The sequence below is a fragment of the Schistocerca nitens genome, chromosome 9 (assembly GCF_023898315.1).
Source record: "Schistocerca nitens isolate TAMUIC-IGC-003100 chromosome 9, iqSchNite1.1, whole genome shotgun sequence".
NCBI classification, from domain to species: Eukaryota; Metazoa; Arthropoda; class Insecta; order Orthoptera; family Acrididae; genus Schistocerca; species Schistocerca nitens.
The window spans coordinates 11,930,348-11,954,844 of NC_064622.1; the positions used below are offsets into that span (position 1 = coordinate 11,930,348).

General features: G+C 39.4%; 1 protein-coding gene across 2 annotated transcripts in view; it reads right to left on the reverse strand.

Moving 5' to 3' along the window:
* The window catches only part of LOC126203623 (neurogenic locus notch homolog protein 1-like), a 167,148-nt gene that overhangs the window by 113,785 nt on the left and 28,866 nt on the right, over window positions 1-24,497 (reverse strand). For both annotated transcript variants that reach the window (XM_049937995.1, XM_049937996.1), the window contains exon 3: window positions 1,261-1,395. In XM_049937995.1, coding sequence (XP_049793952.1) covers window positions 1,261-1,395 — 135 coding nt within the window. The remainder of the gene's footprint in view (window positions 1-1,260; window positions 1,396-24,497) is intronic.

Sequence of the window (24,497 nt, forward strand, 5' to 3'; positions counted from 1 at the left end):
ACTAATAAAGTGCGTGGATATACAAAAGCAGAAACACTAGCGGGTTACATATTACTAACTCCGTATCTGTCATTCGATTCCCGTGCCGTGACATGCGGCCGGCGCCGTTCATAGCCAGGTGGCGCTCCCGCGCTCGGCCGAGCTGCGGAGCGCCTCTATCGCCGAGTTCGCGTACTGACGTAGCGGCACTTTTAAATGTCGTGGCACTGTCACAACAGAAATACTATCTGAAATAAGTTGGATAAATATTTAGTCATGTTTCAATAAGATTTCAAAGTGGTGCAATGACTGGCAACTTGCTTTAAATGTTCAGCAATGTAAAATTCTGCACTTTACAAAACAGAAAAAACGTAGTACCCTATCACTAGTAATATCAATGAATCACTGTTGGAATCAGCCAACTCAACCAAATATCTGCGTGTAACTCTTTGTAGGGATATGGAATGGGGTGATCACATAGGTTCTGTCATGGGTAAAGCAGGTGGTAGACTTTGCTTTATTGTTAGAATACTGGGGGACTGAAACAGGCCACAAAGGAGATTGCTTACAAGTCACCCAGTGTGACTGGTTCTAGAATATTGCACAAGTGTGGGATCCGTACGAAATAGGACCGACAGGGAATATTGAATGTATACATGGAAGGGCAGCACAAATAGTCACAGGTTTTGTATCACAGAGATACTGAAAGAACTGAACTGAAAGCCTCTTGAAGATAAGACTTAAACTATTCTGAGAAAGTTTATTAAACAAGTTTCAAAAACCAGCTTTAAACTATGACTCTAGGAATATACTACAATGCCCTACACATCGCTCACATACAGATCGTGAAGATAAGATTAGGTGTAATTACTGCAGGCACAGAGGCATTCAAACAATCATTCTTCCTGCACTCTGTGCACGAATGGAACAGTAAGGAACCCTTATAACCGGTACGGTGGGAAGTACCCTCTGTCACGTATGTCACGATGGTTTGCAGAGTACAGGTGTAGAAGTGGACGTAGATATAGGAGTGACACCGGCACAGAGTTTCACGGTCGGTGCTTAAGCTTTTTCCGCAGTGACGATCGATTCTTTACAACTACGGGTACGCCTACCCCCGTATCGCAGTCTCTCTAAGGAGAAATTCGTACTCTTTTCCTTCTCACACCGTCATGACAAGTGATGCCGTGATTCCTTGTGACTTGTTGTGAAACACCACACTGAGAAAGGCAGTTTGCACTGCACACTACTGATGATGAGTCGTCTCTTATACATACAGACCTGAACATTCTCCCTTCTCACAGGAACTGAGTGGCGAACCACGGTAACCCGGCAGGCAAGAGCAGACTGCGCGGCCCGCCGTACTCCGGCAGTTGGTGTTTTTCCCACACGGGTTGGGTTGGCACGGGTCTGTAACTAATGAACAAATAACTGAAAAACATCAAACTTCTAATTATTATATTATACATATTTGTGGCACATATTCCACAGATTCATGATTAAGAGGGAAACTTCAGAGGAGTGGAATCAGTCAAAGCACACATAATGATAGACCTCCAATGTACTGGTTCTGTCAATTATGTACCTTTAACACTTTGTGTGCCATGCCCACAATATTTCAGGCACAACATCTCAGTGAGAACTGCTATGATCGTAATATTACAGGTGTGGCACTCCTCACTAACAGTAAGATGCTGTGCCCAAAATATTATGGGCACGGTATTCTTTCCAATACTGATGACAATGTAGTATTATGGGCCTGGTACCTAAAGTGTTAATAACAGATAGCTTGCACTGTTTATAATAGCTACTTGCCATGCTTTACTTATATTTCAAAACCCTGAAAATTTTAGTCTTAGATAAGAAACTGGAAAATTTCTGTTTTTCCACTTACACATTTTAGCTGCAGATTGCCAGTCACAAAGTAATTAGAAAGTAAGTAAGTGTCCTGACTCCTATTTAAAATAACTATGTTTACATAGCACATGATGGAGACTTTCATATAACAAACATTGTTTCCTTACTCCAAATTAAGAACTGCATACTAAGAATGTAAAACATTTAGAAAGACAACATTTTTCCCTTCGACTGACAGCCTTACATTCAACCATTACAATGGCAATTTAGATGATGGTGTCAGTTTAAAGTGGGAACTGCAAATAAGAGTGCATACATAATGAAAGCCATACATCTTAAGCTAAAAGTGCCATCGACTCAAAGACTGGCTCGAGCACCACATGGTTTTCCCTGTCACGGAACTGTCGGAGGTGGTACACTGTCGCCTCCCTCTGACGTCTGATCTGAGTCGTCCAGCCGGTTATAGTAGGAGGATAACAGTTTAAGGTGGACTCTGAACCACAGTGCTGCTCGGTACTATTACTCTCGACAAACACTGCCTCAGGTGAAATCCTGCAACTGATGAGGTATCTGGTCCCTGACCTCTGTATCAGTAGTCTGGCACTCTTCCAATGACCTATCAAGCCGCAACTCCGGGAAACAGTGAATGTAGATCACAGTGGTACAGCTCACATTCCTTACATTTTATACCTAAGTACACAACAAAATACTTGGGCATTCTCCGGCACTCGTAAAATTTGTGAATTAGGTACATGAACTCCATTTTTTACCACAGAGTGGGGAACCAGTCACTGAAAAGTGAGCGACAGCCACTCGCAGCGATAGTCTGAAGTGCCACTGTCTAGAAATGAGTTGTAGAGAAAGTGCATTCAGCATAAAACATGGGAACAATAAATATTAGTGCATGCTGATTACACACACAGACCTGCCCAGATAAAAAATTCCACAATTGCAGAGGAGTTGTTATTGTTTTGGACAGTTTTCCTTTGCCTGCCTTCTACCCAGCTGTACCACTTACACAAAAGAGGTATAACAATTTAAGACACTTTTCTGTGGATTTTGCTTTCATATTGTGTTGATTATCTAGTAATAGGTGTGATATGCACAATATGCAGCATGTTGCCAAATAATTTCCTGTGACTGGCATCTCACATAATTTCATCATTTTCTTCTTTAATACATGAGAAATATTCTGAGAATGTAACATCTCGGTTCTCAATAATGTAGATGGCTGTATGTTCGATCATCCACAGAGCTGCATTGTGTATAGTAGTAGGGTATAACGTGCTGTAAGGCCACATCAGTTGAGACAGTAAGCATTTGTCCTGTCAGTGATAGCTAGTCGGTGGCTGAGAAATCTCCACACGTCCCGCACCGGTCCGCAAACAAATGTGTCCGTGAGTGAGTCGACGTTTCTGCATCTGTAGCAAGCAGCTGTTACTCTGGCGTGGATTGTGTGCAGTTTATCATTCGTAGAGATTTTGTCACCGACTATCAGATACCGCCACGAGTGAATCAGTGACGGCAGGAACATCAGTGAATATTTTGCCACAATACTGTCGAGTTCATCTGTAGTTCCGTTTCTTCGACAGGGTTTCCTGGTGCGTTATTTGTGACGACTTTGTGTATTGCTTTGTTAAGAAACTGCGGTTTCTTTGATATACTAGTGCACACATAGTAAATTCTGGAAAGCACTTCTGGATGTAATGGTATTCAGGTGGAATCACTGCTACGTGTATCGGTGACGCTAGGCTTGTCGATCTCGAGATGGTAAAAAGACTATGCAGAAGGTGTTTGCCCTGATGCCATTCTTTTTTTTCTCATTTGGTTGGTGAGGAGTGTGTCACGTGCACTTGTGTCAAACACTGGTGAGCCCGAGGCCACCCTGCAAGGGATGTAGGGCGAGTGCCACGACCTGCGCTTTAGGGATGTTACCGTGAAGAAGAAACCAGTTGATCAGATGCTGCCAAAGTTTCAGGGAGAGACAGTACTCGGGCCGCGCAGTACAATCTGTTTGTGACAAATGTGTGAATCATTTGTGGCTTTTGCAGGAAGTTCAGGTGCCTGTCGGAGAGCAGATTCAGAATGGCCCTGATGTGGTTCAGGAGGTCTGCCCAGTTCTTAGTTTTCATGCAGCCAGGTGTGGCCTTCCAGTAGACGTCCAGAGAACGGTGCGAGGTCTGCTGCTCGACTTGTGTCACTTGAGGTACTTCAGCAAAGCTCCCGCTACGGGTAAGTACAGTCATTTTCCTGCCGTCATTTTGAGCGCCAGACAACTTCCTGTAGATTTTAAGTATGTCTTTAATGGAAGAACGGTCTTGTTAGAAAGACAACGGAGATGTCATCTGCCTCTGCTGTGAAGCAGATTCACGGATTCTGAACTTCTAATCCTCAACTTCTGCCTTCAATGAGACACAGCACAGTGTGCATCCTCGGCAGATAGATGTGTTACGGTTCTGTGAGAGGATTATTAATTAAACTCCGAGAGGAAACAGTTGATAATAATCCACAAAGAATTGTTGTGATATGAATTCCGTATCCCATCCTCTTCATCACTTCTATTAAAAACACATGGCTCGAATAGTCAAACACATTCAAAAATTCTAAAAACACAATTGCTCCTTCATGTTCGACCTCTGCTGTGGAGCATATCATGTCCCATACTCAATGCTTCTTCAAGGGACAGCACAACATTGGTAGCTCCCTACAGTGTTCTCGAAGAGTGATACTGTACGACTCTTGACTGCACGCATAACGGTTCTGACACCTGCTTTAAGCACAGCCAGTTTTCACGAGAAGAACTACTATTCCTTCTTTGATAGAGTTGGGTACTGTTGGTCCTCACCCCCAGCCTTTAGCAACACCTTGAAGAGATTCTTTGAGGACACCTCAATAGCACTGGTAAAATTCTGCTACGAGATTTCACTACTCCTGTTAAAAACGACAGTATAACCCGCAAAAATAAAATCATTACTGGTAGGGGTAACTTACTGAAGAAGATCACTATCAATAACAGTTCTTTACAGAAAGTCTGCAAGATAGATTTATGGTGACAGGTTAATTTTTGTTAAGTTGGGTTATAAATCTGACACTGTATGAAGGGATGTAGCTGCACTGCAGTGTAAGATGACATTCCCATGTCGACATCTGCCCACTGGGTCTATGTTCCATGTGTACTGGGGGGGGGGGGGGTTTCTTCTGAGGCTGTAGCATCAGCAAAGACACCAGGTGTAGATTCCAAAGTGGTTGACATTCCCTTAACGGATGCAATCATTTTCAATAAAGTAGGTCTTACTTGTTCAGATTTCTAGTGTGTCTCCCTTCCTTTAGCTGTCGTGTTCCTGTTACGAGGTCCTCACAACATTTTCAAAAGACATTACAGTAACCTAGTAAACAAGGAGAAAGAAAACTGGCATTCTATGGATCGGAGTGTGGAATGTCAGATCCCTTAATCGGGCAGGTAGGTTAGAAAATTTAAAAAGGGAAATGGATAGGTTAAAGTTAGATGTAGTGGGAATTATTGAAGTTCGGTGGCAGGAGGAACAAGACTTCTGGTCAGGTTATAAATTCAAAATCAAATAGGGGTATGCAGAAGTAGGTTTAATAATGAATAGGAATGAGGGTAAGCCCAGTATAGTGAACTCATTATTGTGGCCAAGATAGATACGAAGCCCATGCCTACCACAGTGGTACAAGTTTATATGCCAACTAGCTCTGCAGATGGTGAAGAGATTGATGAAATATATGATGAGACAAAAGAAATTATTCAAACAGTGAAAGGAGATGAAAATTTAATAGTCATGGGGGACTGGAATTTGACAGTAGGAAAAGGAAGAGAAGGAAACGTAGTAGGTGAATATGGAATGGGAGTAAGGAATGAAAGAGGAAGCCGCCTGGTAGAATTTTGCACAGAGCATAACTTAATCATAGCTAACAAAGAAGGTTGTATACATGGAAGAAGCCTGGAGATACTAGAAGGTTTCAGATAGATTATATAATGGTAAGACAGAGATTTAGGAACCAGGTGTTAAATTGTAAGACATTTCCATGGGCAGGTGTGGACTTTGACCACAATCTATTGGTTATGAACTGTAGATTAAAACTGAAGAAACTGCAAAAAGGTGGGAATTTGAGGAGATGGGACCTGGATAAACTGAAAGAACCAGAGGTTGTAGAGAGTTTCAGGGAGAACATTAGGGAACAATTGACAAGAATGGTGGCAAGAAATATAATAGAAGACGTATGGGTCAGGGAGAGCATTAGGGAACGATTGACAAGAATGGTGGAAAGAAATATAGTAGAAGAAGAATGGGTAGCTTTGAGAGATGAAATAGTGAAGGTAGCAGAGGATCAAGTTTGTAAAAAGATGACAGCTAGTACAAATCCTTGGGTAACAGAAGATATACTGAATTTAATTGATGAAAGGATAAAATACAAAAATGCAGTAAATGAAGCAGCAAAAAGGAATACAAATGTCTCAAAAATAAGATCGACAGAAACTGCAAAATAGCTAAGCATGGATGGCTAGAGGACAAATGTAAGGATGTAGAGGCATATCTCACTAGGAGTAAGATAGATACTGCCTGCAGGAAAATTAAAGAGACCTTTGGAGAAAAGAGAACCACTTTATGAATATCAAGAGCTCAGATGGAAACCCAGTTCTAAGCAAATAAGAGAAAGCAGAAAGGTGGAAAGAGTACATAGAGGGTCTATACAAGGGCGATGTACTTGAGGACATGAAAGAGGATGTAGATGAAGATGAAATGGGAGATATGATACTGCGTGAAGAGTTTGACAGAGAACTGAAAGACCTAAGTCGAAACAAGGCCCCGGGAGTAGACAACATTCCATTAGAACTCCTGACAGCCTTGGGAGAGCCAGGCCTAACAAAACTCTACCATCTAGTGAGAAAGATGTATGAGACAGGCGAAATACCCGCAGACTTCAAGAAGAATATAATCATTCCAATCCCAAAGAAAGCAGGTGTTGACAGATGTGAAAATTACCGAACTATCAGTTTAATAAGTCACAGCTGCAAAATACTAACGCTAATTCTTTACAGACGAATGGAAAAACTGGTAGAAGCGGACCTCGGGGAAGATCAGTTTGGATTCCGTAGAAATGTTGGAACACGTGAGGTAATACTAACCTTACGACTTATCTTAGAAGAAAGATTAAGAAAAGGCAAACCTACGTTTCTAGCATTTGTAGACTTAGAGAAAGCTTTTGACAACGTTAACTGGAATACTCTCTTTCAAATTCTGAAGGTGGCAGGGGTAAAATACAGGGAGCAAAAGGCTATTTACAATTTGTACAGAAACCAGATGGCAGTTATAAGAGTCGAGGGGCATGAAAGGGAAGCAGTGGTTGGGAAAGGAGTGAGACAGGGTTGTAGCCTCTCCCTGATGTTATTCAATCTGTATATTGAGCAAGCAGTAAAGGAAACAAAAGAAAAATTCGGAGTAGGTATTAAAATTCATGGAGAAGAAGTAAAAACCTTGAGGTTCGCCGATGACATTGTAATTCTGTCAGAGACAGCAAAGGACTTGGAAGAGCAGTTGAACGGAATGGACAGTGTCTTGATAGGAGGATATAAGATGAACATCAACAAAAGCAAAACGAGGATAATGGAATGTAGTCAAATTAAATCGGGTGATGCTGAGGGGATTAGATTAGGAAATGAGACACTTAAAGTAGTAAAGGAGTTTTGCTATTTGGGGAGCAAAATAACTGATGATGGTCGAAGTAGAGAGGATATAAAATGTAGACTGGCAATGGAAGGAAAGCGTTTCTGAAGAAGAGAAATTTGTTAACATCGAGTATTGATTTAAGTGTCAGGAAGTTGTTCCTGAAAGTATTTGTATGGAGTGTAGCCATGTATGGAAGTGAAGCATGGACGATAAATAGTTTAGACAAGAAGAGAATAGAAGCTTTCGAAATGTGGTGCTTCAGAAGAATGCTGAGGATTAGATGGGTAGAACACATAACTAATGACGAGGTATTGAATAGAATTGGGAAGAAGAGGAGGATGTGGCACAACTTGACTAGAAGAAGGGATCGGTTGGTAGGCCATGTTCTGAGGCATCAAGGGATCACCAATTTAGTACTGGAGGGCAACATGGAGGGTAAAAATAGTAGAGGGAGACCAAGAGATGAATACACTAAGCAGATTCAGAAGGATGTAGGTTGCAGTAGGTACTGGGAGATGAAGAAGCTTGCACAGGATAGGGTAGCATGGAGAGCTGCATCAAACCAGTCTCAGGACTGAAGACCACCACCACCACAACAACAACAACAACAACAACAACAGCACACTAAGGTGTCATATGTGAGTCACTTTATTTGTTGTGAAACAGAATAAAGTTCAAATTTAAACCCAATTTTATGACCTATACCAGCAAATAGGGTAAGGACCTATAGCTCAGGATAACTGTTAGCATAAGCATCTAAGGCTGCACAAATTAGCTGGTCTCATATTGAGAAAGAGGTTGTAGCAAGGTTCGGTACTCTATCTGAGTAGTTTGTGTCCACAGAGTGCGCAGCGCAGTGGCGTAAAACTATGTTTTATATTGTATTTGGTGGAAATTTTGTCTGATGAAAACAACGTTGCACAACAGAGACCAACCAAATGAGGCAGGGAATTTGTTAAGACACTGACTTTATATTGAGGATGATGGAGTTTTGTCTCTCCAACCATCCTGTTTCAGGTTTTCCTTAATCATTTCAGGCAAATGCTGGGATGGTTCTTTCGGCAAGGTCACAGTCAACTGACTATCCTATCCTCATAACATGCATCTGTGTTGATGTATATTTTACCATTTATTTTCACTGTATTACAAGGACAAATCCTGCATCACTGTGAGATCATCCCTGGATGAATAACTAAATAAAAAATAAAATAGCATAAATAACAGTAACAGTAAAATATACAGACTTGTAGCATGTTAATAACAGGTAAAACAAACCAAATATTGAAAGAAAACATTAAAAAATATAGCAGATTACTTTGAGACAAACAGTCTATTCATAAACTTAAAACGAAAAAGTCTCGCAATGGATATATCAACTCCGTGGAGTAGAACTCCGGCTGATCCCCGTGGTGAAATAAGTGAGTAAACCGTCATCAAACAGTTATCAAAAGGTGAGTAGTAAATTTATAGGAAGACAGATACAATAAAAACGCCACCAAACAAACTAAATTCCTTCTCTGTGTCTTCAGTGAAAGATATTACAAACAGAATCAACATGATTGTCACTTCTGTGAGTCAAACATTTTTTTCAATAGAATACAATCATGTCCAAGTCAAAATTTATCCATTTCTAAAACTATGTATAATTACTGGCTATAAATATGGATCAATACTGGCTATATAACTGCATTATCAAGAAAATAATACATTTATACATTTGGCTTTAGCATGCATTTTTAACAAATGTCTAGAGTTTTGAATTATTCCTGAAACACATAAAATTTCAAAAATTATTCCAACTTATAAAACGGGTGAGACAATAAAAATCTCCCTCAAAATTATTGAGCAATCTCGATAGTTCCAATAATTTCCAAAACAATTAAGACGCTCATCTGCAAACAACTCAATTATTATTTCAATAAATGTAGCCTGTTTTTAAAGAGTCAGTTCACTTACTGAAGGAGAAAAAAATACTGTTCTAGCATCATAAATCAAATAAACACAACTTTTGAAAATATAGTCTCACTTGTTTTATGTGACCCAAATAATCTTTCGATTGTATTTCTTACGGAATATTGCTTAAGAAGCCCGAGTTTTACGGAGTACATAATATGTCAATAAAAGTAATTGCTTCATACTCAAACAACAGAAAACAATACACGTAGGTCAGGTGATGAGAGTTCTCTGTTGAAAATTGTTAACACAGAGATCAGTTGTTTGACCATCCTTTTTCAAAATTGCAATTAATGATTTGTCACTTTGTGTAGCCCATTCTGTGATCTGCTATGCAGATGATGCAACAATAATTACACCCATCAAGAGACATCAGTAGTAAAACAAATACCTACAGAATCATTTGACATTGCAGTAATTGTTCTCTTTCAGTAAATGTTTGTGTAACACAGATAAGACCCACTGTCCACTGTTTGGACTGTCAAAGATGTAGAAAATAAGTAACTTACTGAAGGAGAAAAAAAAATACTGTTCTAGCATTATAAACCACAGGATTTTGTAAAGACTCCTAACTGACGTAGAGAAAAGACGTCAGTTTTACTTGCAAAAGAACTTCAAGGGTAACGTACGAAAGTAGGAACTGAGATACTGGTACCCAGATATTTCTGAATATGTTACATAAGACTAAGTAACTGACAGGCAAACACAATAAAGAAAGAAAACTCGCTAGCTTTTGGAATGAGTCCTTTCTCGGGCTGGAATATGTGAGTTAACGAGCATTTCGCTCTCATTTAAGTATATGGCTGAAAGAGACAGCCTTTCAGGAATTGTGAAACGAACCCTGTCATCCAGGACCGTGTGCCACAAAGAGTGCAGATTCGCCACAAGATCGAGGAAGTCCACAGCTGTCGGCCACGGTGGCCGAGCAGTTCTAGGCGCTTCGGTCCGGAACTGCGTGACCGCTACGGTCGCAGGTTCGAATCCTGCCTCGGGCACAGATGTGCGTGATGTCATTAGGTTAGTTAGGTTTAAGTAGTTCTACGTTCTAGGGGAGTGATGACCTCCGATGTTAAGTCCCGTAGTGCTCGGAGCCATTTGAACCATTTTTAAGTCCACAGGTGTCTGCTGTGCTGAATGAGGCCAGGCCGATCAGGCCTAAGCGCTGTAGTGGCGAGTGAGACAAACGAGAACCTACATCGTAGGGAAACCCCGTAGGAGCTGCTTGTGACCAGCGAGGTGTAGCAGTGTTAAATATGGTGGACCTTAGCTCGGCCATAAAGGGAAACATTTATGAAAACTATTTAAAACGTCTGTAGTAATTCAGGGAATGAAGCTACTGCAATTTTAATCAACTATCTTTCTTAAATTTTCAAGGTGATCCCAATAAATCATGAATACTGATTATATCTATAATAGTTTAGGATTTACTGTTAAAGTGAATTTAACAAGTTTTGTAACAAAGACCTGAATGGTAAAATCTGAACGCTTTGGTCGATCTTAATGATCGACATTTCACATCAGAGGGCAGAATTAAAATGGCAAATGTAAATATGAACTCTGTAACTTTATTTGTTTAAAAGATATAGAAAATTTAAATTATCAGTATTTTCAGTTAAGCATCAGACCATCATTTCCTCCACATGAACAATGACACATGACACCTTATTGAATCGTTAGGTAATAGAATATTTATTGTAAAGTTTAATGCATAATAGTTACTTTTGTTCTTTATTTATTTATCAGAAAGCACATTGGTGTAAGGCTACTGGCCTTGAAATTCGAAGCTAAGAAGGAAATTGTATTGGTTTTATGTAAAAGAATTTAACATTTATTATGTAATAGATATTATTGTTGCTTTATTTAGAATGTGAAAGTGGTCAAACTTTGATTATTTAAATACGTTAAAATGTAAAATAATGTAGAATAAGCTGTAGCCAATTAGATGGACGGCTTCAGGGAAGGGAACTGCACTAGTCAGTTAAGCATCAATGTTCGGCATGCGGGAGATACAGCCGGAGACGGGCAGAGGGACAGTTCGGACTGAGATGCGAAAGTGGACAGTTGGTCTTTAGGTAGCTAGGAAATGAAACAACTTAGAAAATTTCACATTGTGTGGTATCGGGGGACTTAGACTCTGAGCAGTGAGCAGCCGCACATCTGGTGAGAGCTCTAACTTTTTGCGTAGATAATGAGATGGGAGTATTGAACTTGTATTTCGCTATGAGATTGTGAATGAAACAACTGTGTCAAATGGATATGTGCTCGAGTGTAACAGTAACTCTAAATACAACCACTTTCACTGTTAGTTTGTTTTCTGAATAAACATTATTCAAACCATATTGCAACTGAGTGGCCTAAATCATTTATGGGCCGTTAATTTTGTTCCCAATATTATTATTACTGTTATTATATGTTATATTCACTTTGTATGTTTCTTACAATTTCGCAAACTTATCATCATCATCATCATTTATTGTACACAACAGGCCATAAAGGCCCATGACAGAAAGCGAATGAAATATTACAAACCAGAATAACACACTATACAAAGATCAATTACACAATCAGTGACACAGGAAGGAGCATTGTGCTGATCACAGTTGCAGGTAACTCTGGTAGATGTCATTCCACTTTCTTCTGTCCATTGCTTCTTCCAGGGATGTTGTTGGTTCTACCTTCTGCAACGTCCTCATCACCCCATATTTCCTCCTAGTCCTTGGATGACCTCTTGGACGTCTTCCAATCAGCTGGGAATTGAACACTCGATTGGGGATAGATCCTCCAGCTCTTAAGACATGTCCCAACCACTGGAGTCGTTATCCTCTGATGGTCCTACCAGTGTCAGCTTTCCCAAAACGTTGGTACAAGTCCTCTTTTTGCCTTCATTCCCATTGTCCATTTTCTCTGTTGAATGTAGGTCCATAGATATTTCTGAGAACTTTCCTTTCAAATGTGCAAATGCGCTCTTCAAGTGTTTGTGAAGTTGCCCATGTCTTGCAGTCATATAACAGAACTGGTTTTACCAGTGTCACTGCTCTTGCTGTTTTGTGAGACCAAGCGTGACTTGAATAAGTTATTGAGACTAAAGAAGGCACGATTAGCATTAATTATTCTCTGTTGAATCTCTTTCTCAACCTCGCCTTTATTAGACAGAATCAATCCCAGGTACTTAAATTTCTCTACCCATTCAAACTTGTGTCCATCTACAGGGTGTTACAAAAAGGTACGGCCAAACTTTCAGGAAACATTCCTCACACACAAAGAAAAAAAATATGTTATGTGCACATGTGTCCGGAAAAGCTTACTTTCCATGTTAGAGCTAATTTTATTACTTCTCTTCAAATCACATTAATCATGGAATGGAAACACACAGCAACAGAATGTACCAGCGTGATTTCAAACACTTTGTTACAGGAAATGTTCAAAATGTCCTCCATTAGCGAGGATACATGCATCCACCCTCCATCGCATGGAATCCCTGATGCACTGATGCAGCCCTGGAGAATGGCGTATTGTATCACAGCCGTCCACAATACGAGCACAAAGAGTCTCTACATTTGGTACCGGGGTTGCGTAGACAAGAGCTTTCAAATGCCCCCATAAATGAAAGTCAAAAGGGTTGAGGTCAGGAGAGCGTGGAGGCCATGGAATTGGTCCGCCTCTACCAATCCATCGGTCACCGAATCTGTTGTTGAGAAGCGTATGAACACTTCGACTGAAATGTGCAGGAGCTCCATCGTGCATGAACCACATGTTGTGTCGTACTTGTAAAGTCACATGTTCTAGCATCACAGGTAGAGTATCCCATATGAAATCATGATAACGTGCTCCATTGAGCGTAGGTGGAAGAACATGGGACCCAATCGAAACATCACCAACAATGCCTGCCCAAACGTTCACAGAAAATCTGTGTTGATGACGTGATTGCACAATTGCGTGCGGATTCTCGTCAGCCCACACATGTTGATTGTGAAAATTTACAATTTGATCACGTTGGAATGAAGCCTCATCCGTAAAGAGGACATTTGCACTGAAATGAGGATTGACACATTGTTGGATGAACCATTCACAGAAGTGTACCCGTGGAGGCCAATCAGCTGCTGATAGTGCCTGCACACGCTGTACATGGTACGGAAACAACTGGTTCTCCCGTAGCACTCTCCATACAGTGACGTGGTCAATGTTACCTTGTACAGCAGCAACTTCTCTGACGCTGACATTAGGGTTATCGTCAACTGCATGAAGAATTGCCTCATACATTGCAGGTGTCCTCGTCGTTCTAGGTCTTCCCCAGTCACGAGTCATAGGCTGGAATGGTCCGTGCTCCCTAAGACGCCGATCAATTGCCTCGAACGTCTTCCTGTCGGAACACCTTCGTTCTGTAAATCTGTCTTGATACAAACGTACCGCGCCACGGCTATTGCCCCGTGCTAATCCATACATCAAATGAGCATCTGCCAAATCCACATTTGTAAACATTGCACTGACTGCAAAACCACGTTTGTGATGAACACTAGCCTGTTGATGCTACGTACTGATGTGCTTGATGCTAGTACTGTAGAGCAATGAGTCGCATGTCAACACAAGCACCGAAGTCAACATTACCTTCCTTCAATTGGGCCAACTGGCAGTGAAATGAGGAAGTACAGTACATACTGACAAAACTAAAATGAGCTCTAACATGGAAATTAAGCGTTTCCGGACACATGTCCACATAACATCTTTTATCTATTTGTGTGTGAGGAATGTTTCCTGAAAGTTTGGCTGTACCTTTTTGTAACACCCTGTATATTGATAGTGGTAGGGAAAACCTGTCGGTGTGAGATGATCACATATTTATGTTAAAAAATGATGAAATTCCTCCAGCTGTATTAAGGTGTTGGTTTTATTGGCAACTAGTTTCGATGTTGTTACATCATCATCTTCAGGCTCATACTTGTTGACAGCAACCATATGTGTCTAACACTAGTAGTCAGTAGTGAGATAGGCGTGTTCCATGCGGAAGGCAGAGTTACTACCTGCTTCAATCACTTTCATGTATTTTCTTGCGATGCCCAACTCCTGCATTATCCTCCACAATACTGTCCGATTAATGCTGCCATAGGCCTGTCAGAAATCTGTAAATATGAGGTGTATTTCTCTATCAAATTCATAGTACTTTTCCATTAGCTGTCGTAGTGTAAAGATGTGATCTACGGTTGAGCATCCTGCCGTGAATCCACCTTGATATGATCCTATGATCTCTTGTAGAGCAGGTTTCTGGTGACTAAGTAACAGGGAGGTTAAGACTTTATAACCTTTCTCAAGTAGTGAGATTCCTTGATAATTGTCTACTTTTGTGGCATCTTTTTTAAAAATTGGGTGTACAATTGCTCTCTTCCACTCAACCAGGATCTCCTCTGAAGACCAGATTTTGACGGTAAGCTGACTTAGCGTCTCCAATAAAACTTTCCCTCCATTTCAAACCAGTTCTGCACTAATACCACTACCACTTGGTGCTTCATTGTTTTTAAGTGACTCTACAGTTGTTCTTATCTCTCCCATGAATGTTCAGGTACTTCCTCTTCCTCTGTATTTCACTCCCACTCTTGTTAATACTTCCTTCTGGAGTTTCTACATTTAGCAGTTTCCTGAAATGCTTTCCAAACTGATTTGCTTGCTCCACAGGAGGTACCACATTCCCTTCTTCATCTGTTAGGATTAAAGTTAGCTGTTTACAGTTGCCTTGAAAAAGTAGTGTGGTGTTTTCTTTGATTCCTCAACTGCCACCAATAGATTATTACCATATTCTCTCTTCTTCCTTCTAATGAGCCTATCTGTCAGCCGTCTCACTTGCCATCAGCCAGACAATTTAACCAAAGGGACACAAGTATCTAATTTAGGGTGTGTAATGTGACACGTGTGGTTCAGCCCCTAGACGGATTTGAGCCAAGCCCAAACATCGTTGGGATGTTTGCTCGCAAGTACAAATACACACACAAAACACAAACATGACCATGTGTGCACCCAGGAACCTGTGCACCTACACGACGCCAGCTGGTCACACAGTGACATTCTGCCAAAACGTTTCTACTAATTGTACCTAAGCTTCGCACATTTTGGACTGTTCCAGTCTCATAATTTGTACAGGCTGTTGCTACGAGGACACTCTATATTGAAAATGAAAGAAAAAGTCAAATAAGCAAAGCGACAGGCTGGCCCACACTATTCAGAAAAATCACTGTTGTCAACCTGTATACGTACGTCTCGTCGTCATACATTAAACTGAATATAAAAGAATTTTGTATAAGAGAAGACATTCACTACCACAACACTAGAAGCAAAATGAAAATTGATATTCCAAGACACACACTAGTAAAAGCGGCCCAGTCTCCTAGAGACATCTCCCTAAAAATCTTTAGTAATTTATCACCCCTCAGCTTCATTCCTTCCCCCATGAACCATGGACCTTGCCGTTGGTGGGGAGGCTTGCGTGCCTCAGCGATACAGATGGCCGTACCGTAGGTGCAACCACAACGGAGGGGTATCTGTTGAGAGGCCAGACAAACATGTGGTTCCTGAAGAGGGGCAGCAGCCTTTTCAGTAGTTGCAGGGACAACAGTCTGGATGATTGACTGATCTGGCCTTGTAACATTAACCAAAACGGCCTTGCTGTGCTGGTACTGCGAACGGCTGAAAGCAAGGGGAAACTACAGCCGTAATTTTTCCCGAGGACATGCAGATTTACTGTATGATTAAATGATGATGGCGTCCTCTTGGGTAAAATATTCCGGAGGTAAAATTGTCCCCCAATCGGATCTCCGGGCGGGGACAACTCAAGAGGACGTCGTTATCAGGAGAAAGAAAACTGGCATTCTACGGATCGGAGCGTGGAATGTCAGATCCCTTAATCGGGCAGGTAGGTTATAAAATTTAAAAAGGGAAATGGATAGGTTAAAGTTAGATATAGTGGGAATTAGTGAAGTTCGGTGGCAGGAGGAACAAGACTTTTGGTCAGGTGATTACAGGGTTATAAATACAAAATCAAATAGGGGTAATGCAGGAGTAGGTTTAATAATGAATAAAAAAATAGGAGTGCGGGTTAGCTACTACAAACAGCATAGTGAACACATTATTGTGGCCAAGATAGACACAAAGCCCATGCCTACTACAGTAGTACAAGTTTATATGCCAACTAGCTCTGCAGATGATGAAGAAATTGATGAAATGTATGACGAGATAAAAGAAATTATTCAGGTAGTGAAGGGAGACGAAAGCTTAATAGTCATGGGTGACTGGAATTCGTCAGTAGGAAAAGGGAGAGAAGGAAACGTAGTAGGTGAATATGGATAGGGGGGAAGAAATGAAAGAGGAAGCCGCCTTGCAGAATTTTGCACAGAGCATAACTTAATCATAGCTAACACTTGGTTCAAGAATCATAAAAGAAGTTTGTATTCCTGGAAGAATCCTGGAGATACTAAAAGGTATCAGATAGATTATATAATGGTAAGACAGAGATTTAGGAACCAGGTTTTAAATTGTAAGACATTTCCAGGGGCAGATGTGGATTCTGACCACAATCTATTGGTTATGAACTGCAGATTGAAACTGAAGAAACTGCAAAAAGGTGGGAATTTAAGGAGATGGGACCTGGATAAACTGAAAGAACCAGAGGTTGTAGAGAGTTTCAGAGAGAGCGTAAGGGAACAATTGACAGGAATGGGGGAAAGAAATACAGTAGAAGAAGAATGGGTAGCTCTGAGGGATGAAGTAGTGAAGGCAGCAGAGGATCAAGTAGGTAAAACGACAAGGGCTAATAGAAATCCTTGGGTAACAGAAGAAATTTTAAATTTAATTGATGAAAGGAGAAAATATAAAAATGCAGTAAATGAAGCAGGCAAAAAGGAATACAAACGTCTCAAAAATGAGATCGACAGGAAGTGCAAAATGGCTAAGCAGGGATGGCTAGAGGAAAAATGTAAGGATGTAGAGGCTTGTCTCACTAGGGATAAGATAGATACTGCCTACAGGAAAATTAAAGAGACCTTTGGAGAGAAGAGAACCACTTGTATGAATATCAAGAGTTCAGATGGCAACCCAGTTCTAAGCAAAGAAGGGAAGGCAGAAAGGTGGAAGGAGTATATAGAGGGTTTGTACAAGGGCGATGTACTTGAGGACAATATTATGGAAATGGAAGAGGATGTAGATGAAGATGAAATGGGAGATAAGATACTACGTGAAGAGTTTGACAGAGCACTGAAAGACCTGAGTCGAAACAAGGCCCCGGGAGTAGACAACATTCCATTAGAACTACTGATGGCCTTGGGAGAGCCAGTCCTGACAAAACTCTACCATCAGGTGAGCAAGATGTATGAGACAAGCGAAATACCCTCAGACTTCAAGAAGAATATAATAATTCCAATCCCAAAGAAAGCAGGCGTTGACAGATGTGAAAATTACCGAACTATCAGTTTAATAAGTCACAGCTGCAAAATACTAACGCTAATTCTTTACAGACGAATGGAAAAACTGGTAGAAGCGGACCTCGGGGAAGATCAGTTTGGATTCCGTAGAAATGTTGGAACACGTGAGGCAATACTAACCTTACGACTTATCTTAGAAGAAAGATTAAGAAAAAGCAAACCTACGTTTCTAGCATTTGTAGACTTAGAGAAAGCTTTTGACAACATTAACTGGAATACTCTCTTTCAAATTCTGAAGGTGGCAGGGGTAAAATATAGGGAGCGAAAGGCTATTTACAATTTGTACAGAAACCAGATGGCAGTTATAAGAGTTGAGGGACATGAAAGGGAAGCAGTGGTTGGGAAGGGAGTGAGACAGAGTTGTAGCCTCTCCCTGATGTTATTCAATCTGTATATTGAGCAAGGAGTAAAGGAAACAAAAGAAAAATTCGGAGTAGGTATTAAAATTCATGGAGAAGATGTAAAAACTTTGAAGTTCGCCGATGACATTGTAATTGTGTCAGAGACAGCAAAGGACTTGGAAGAGCAGTTGAACGGAATGGACAGTGTCTTGAAAGGAGGATATAAGATGAACATCAACAAAAGCAAAACGAGGATAATGGAATGTAGTCAAATTAAATCGGGTGATGCTGAGGGGATTAGATTAGGAAATGAGACACTTAAAGTAGTAAAGGAGTTTTGCTATTTAGGGAGTAAAATAACTAATGATGGTCGAAGTAGAGAGGATATAAAATGTAGACTGGCAATGGCAAGGAAATCGTTTCTGAAAAAGAGAAATTTGTTAACATCGAGTACAGATTTAAGTGTCAGGAAGTCGTTTCTGAAAGTATTGAAAGTATTTGTATGGAGTGGAGCCATGTATGGAAGTGAAACATGGACGGTAAATAGTTTGGACAAGAAGAGAATAGAAGCTTTCGAAATGTGGTGCTACAGAAGAATGCTGAAGATAAGGTGGGTAGATCATGTAACTAATGAGGAGGTATTGAATAGGATTGGGGAGAAGAGAAGTTTGTGGCACAACTTGACTAGAAGAAGGGATCGGTTGGTAGGACATGTTTTGAGGCAACAAGGGATCACAAATTTAGCATTGGAGGGCAGCGTGGAGGGTAAAAATCGTAGAGGGAGACCAAGAGATGAATACACTAAGCAGATTCAGAAGGATGTGGGTTGCAGTAGGTACTGGGAGATGAAGAAGCTTGCACAGGATAGAGTAGCATGGAGAGCTGCATCAAACCAGTCTCAGGACTGAAGACCACAACAACAACAACAACAACAGCTTCATTCACACTTTGAAATTTCTTTCCATGTAAATTGTGTAGTCGGTTTGTTGAAAACTCATTTTGTAATATGACAGAATTTTTTATGTACATTGTGTTAACGTGATGTTAAATTTCAAAATGCATGACTAGATGTCTGTAACTATATGTAATTGAGTATATTAGTATATCTAAAAACAAAGAACATGTGACTTACCAAACAAAAGCGCTGGCAGGTTGATAGACACACAAACAAACACAAACATACACACAAAATTCAAGCTTTCGCAACCAACGGTTGCTTCATCAGGAAAGAGGGAAGGAGAGGGAAAGACGAAAGGATGTGGGTTTCAAGGGAGAGGGTAAGGAGTCATTCCAATCCTGGGAGCGGAAAGACTTACCTTAGGGGGAAAGGAGGACAGGTATACACTCGCATACACACAGATATCCATCCGCACATACACAGACACAAGCAGACTGTAACTATTTAAGTCTGTAATTATGTATATGAGATGAAGACTTTTCTGTTGTACAAACAGTAAATGGCCAATAAAGATTCTGACTCTCATACAGAAATTGAAATGGGATACACAACTACATCACATAAAAGTAAAATTGAGCAAGACACATTTCATTATAAGAATATTATGGAAATGTATCTCATCTGATTTGATTTGATGCAATTTTTATTGATCCCAGAAATCACTGAACACAGACATTGGACAAGTTGCCATTACATTTTGTATAAATATTACAATTGACTCGTAATAAAAAACGCTTTTGGATTGAAACAAATGAGCTAAAAACTTATGGTAGCTAAAAAACATTTAACTCTGTTATTTTAGACTTGTAATAACAAAAATGAGTTGCATTTGTAAAATTAACTAAATCAGTTATAAATTACGGTACATAAGAAAGTACTTAACTTGGTTACTTTAGCCTGGTATTCATAAATTATTCTACTGTATAAAAGCAGTTCAACTGAAGTGAAGTTTTTATTTTTGTTGCTTTCAGATAGATTGTTATACAGAACAACTCCAGTACCCCTGACACTGCTGTGCCATTACAGGACAATTGACAAAATGTAGATACGTATTTGGAGTAACGGGCGTGGTGGTGGATGTCTTTATTTTTTGTAAAAATACGTAAATTTTCATGAATAAAACACACTGGTTCATGAATATAGTGCGAAGTACTGGCAGGATATTGAGCTGCAGAAACAGACGTTAAGTGGTGGAAGAGAGAGACACTTGTCTGATTGTCTTGACTGTTCTCTTCTGTATAATAAATATCTTTCAGTGTGAAACACCCCAAAATGAAATTCAGTATCTAAGTGAACAAGTGCAAAGTATGCACATCATACTGTTTTGATGTTGCATACTTTAATCAAGAGAAATTGTTCAATCTATTTACTAACTTGTTTTTCATGTATGTTCCAGCACACTGTCGTGTGACATCTACACACTGACAAATTTAGTGGTCACTTCCTGGTTTGTTGGCACATTTTCAAATCTGACAGCATCTATTCTTGACAATATTACATGTGTGCGGTAATCTTTATACAGTAACAATTAGTTTGTGTTTAACCAATTCACCACTTTGGAGTTAGTGTATTAGGGAGTTAATTTGTGCAATAATTTGAATACAGTATACTCGTGTTATCAGCAAAAATTATCAGTAGATCTTTCTGAATGCTTTGCAGCATATCACTGATAAATATAACAAACAGAAGTGGACCAAGTGTGGAATCTTGAAAGATGTCTTATGACTTTTTCCTCTGACTGTATGAGTCCAACATTTTTATTGCAATTCTTTGTACTCTGTCTGAGAGATATGATCAAAACCAATAGTATTTTCTCATAATTTAATAGTGTCAGGATTATATATTTTGCAGAATGCTCACTAAATATTGAAATATGGGGTAATATTTTAGGAAAACTGTTGAACAATGCAGAAATCTTTCAGGTCACAGAAAAAGATAGATTAATGTTAGTAGTAGACCAAAGAACATCATGCTGGGAATTATTTACAGAAAATAAAAGTCTGCTACTTCCTTGTATATGTACATAAGAAAATCTCATTATTATAAAAGAAAAACTCAGAAGTGGAACTCTGAGCTTAACCAGACAGAAATCTCAGTTTCAGTCACAAACCCAGTTCAAATAAATCAATATGGATACAGCACCTTCAAAGGCAAATTACCCCAGTGGGTCAAATACCATGGTTGAAAAACCACAAGTGGTCTATTCAGATTCTGGGCAGACTACAGAAGTGTGCATGGAGGTAAATCAGAATGTCTCAAAACCCCGTAATAAGAAAATCAAACCAAAATTGAGAATTTGGCTAATGACATTTAATGTAAATTCTCTCTTAAAAATGGGAAAACTAAAAAACATCCTGGACAAATCCAGAGAGGGTAAAATCAAAATTATATTTCAGGAATCACAATATACGGATGAAAATCCTTTTGATTCAGAAGGATGCAGGATATACAAAGGAAAACCTGGAAAATGAGCCATGGCAAATTGTCCACAATTTGGAACTGGATTTATAGTAGATACATCAATACTTGATTTAGTCATGACTTTCAAATCTTACTCAGGTCAGCACTCCACAATGACAATAAAACCAGCTAATAAAATATACACTCCAACCAACAGACATGCACCAACTAACATCACTAACATAAACAAAGTAGAAGAATTCTGGAACCAATTAGACAATATTCTCCAAAAAAAAAAAACCAAATAACGATGTCAGAATCCTTATGGGCAATTTCAATGCACATATTGGTAAAGAAAAGATATAGGCCTATCAATATTGGGTAGGCCTATCGATATTGGGTAGGTAAATGGTCAGGACATACACAGAGCAACTGGAATGGCATGCGACTCATTGAAATCTGCTAAAACCACAACCTATTTTTCAAATCGACATGTTACAAGAAAAGAGCCTTGAAAACCAAAACTTGGATATCACCTATCCCATTAGTAGGTGAATATCAGTTGCATCATGTAATGCAGTAGAAATCATGAAACTTAAAGTCCTTAACAGACTAGACCTAGATTCCGACCATTACCCAACAAAATTCTCCCAAGATGTCATTCCAGAAAAAAGAAAATTCACTAAGAAATCTCCACATCGTAAACATGATGTACAAAAGATAAATGGTAATGAATAATTTACAAAAGAAACACAAAATTTAAAACCACAAAATTGGCAATAACTGCAAGCAGGACTTTAAAAGCAGCTGAAACAGTAGCAATGCAAACAAGAACACGTAAACACCCATGGTGGACAGATGAGTGTGACAAACTGATAAATCTCAGACAACAGGCATGGCAAAATTGGTTGTGCAACAAAAATCAAAAGACCCTGGAAGATCTCAAAGATACCAGGAAAACAGTCACAAAAGCAATACAAACAGTCCATAAACAACACGAAGACAAAAAATTGCAAGACATATATGATTTCAAGAAAAACAATTCCCGAAATTTCTACTGAGTATTCAAACAAAAATTAATGAAGTACTCTCCTCCATCACTCCAACTCAAAAATGAACATGGGGAAAGTGCCCATACCAACACCAAAAACTGTGAAATTCTTGCAAAATACTTTTCTAAATTACTGAATTGTGGAAAGCCTGCAGAAAAATTTGAGTTCCGTCATACACAACAAAATCCAGACTCAAAGCCACCAAGTTTACAGCAGATTAAAGAGATAATTCAGTCACTGAAAAATAACAAAGCATCAGGAGAAGACCATCGCAGAACTATGGAAAAATGCAGGAGAAAATCTTGTTGCAAAACTCAATGAAATTATAGATAAAATCTGGAAAACTGAAAAAATCCCCACAGATTGAAAGACAGCAACCATTCATCCTCTGTACAAATAAGAAGTAAAACAGACTCCAACAACTATCGTGGAATCTTTTTATTGTCAATAACACACAAAATTCTGTCTAAAGCCCTACTTGACCTAGCAGAACCTCAGCTGGATTCAAAACTAGGCGAATACCAAGGTGGATTCAGAAAAGGTCAATCATGTGTAGAACAAATCCTTAACTTTGAAAACTCGATGAAATATTTGCATATTACTTCAAACAAAAGTTATGTCATCACATCTGTCGACTTCAAAAAAAGCATATGACAGTATAGACTGAGAATCCCTTTTTGAAGTGTTAGCAGAATTTGGACTAGATAAAAAAAACAACAAACATAAAAGAAACACTCACCCACGGAGACCAAATCCAAAGTAAAATTTATGGGAGAATTGAGCACAGAAATTGAAATAGACACAGGAGTACAACAAGGGGATGGACTGTCCCCAGTTCTCTTCAATTGTGCTCTTGAAAACGTTGTTCAAGAATGGAGAAAAGCAGGTGCACCAGCACACAGACTGGGACCAAAACGTAAGTAATGGCATAGAATTAGACTGTTTAGCATTCGCTGACGACATGGCACTGATCACCCAAGACATTACCGATGCACAGAAACAGCTATAATTATTACAAGAGCAGGCAGCAAAAATAGGATTAGAAACTTCATTTGAATAAACAAAATTTACGACTTACATCACAGATGCACCTTCTGATCTCAAAATTGGTAATAACTACATCTCTCGAGTAAAAGACTTTAAATATTTCGATGACTGGATTGCAGAAAATTGTAATGAAAAGAAATCTGTCAGATCAAGAGTCCAGAAAATGGAGATGGTGTTTCAGTTAACAAAAAATATTTGCAACAAAAACGAGTCTCTCGTGGAACTGCAAAATACGACACTACACAACAGTAACTAAACCCGAAGCTCACTACGCATCTGATACACTGAATCTTTAACACAGAACACTAAAAGAGGAATTAGAAGTGAAAGAACATAAAATAATGAGGAAAATCCTAGGACCAAGAACTAAAGATGGTGTGCATTATTTAAAACCTAATGCAGAAATATATAAAAATATCTCCAAAATAACAGACACAATGTGCATGAGAAGAATCCAATTCATGGGGAATTTAGAAAGAATGGATTCAAACATGTTAACACACAAAATCCATACATTTTTAAAGAACAAAACTACAAGACCGAAATGGTACAAACAGACAGAAGAAGACCTGAGAGAATTAGGGTCTCCAAATCTACATGACAGAAATGAAATCAGAAAAATCACAAACACATGGGGTTTTGAGGAAAAAGAGAGAAAAACTAACTGACATACGTGGTCTGTGCAACGAAAACTAGCCCATTCATTGCATATGAAGGAATACTGGGCGAAAAGGAAGGCCAACAAATGTTGATTACAT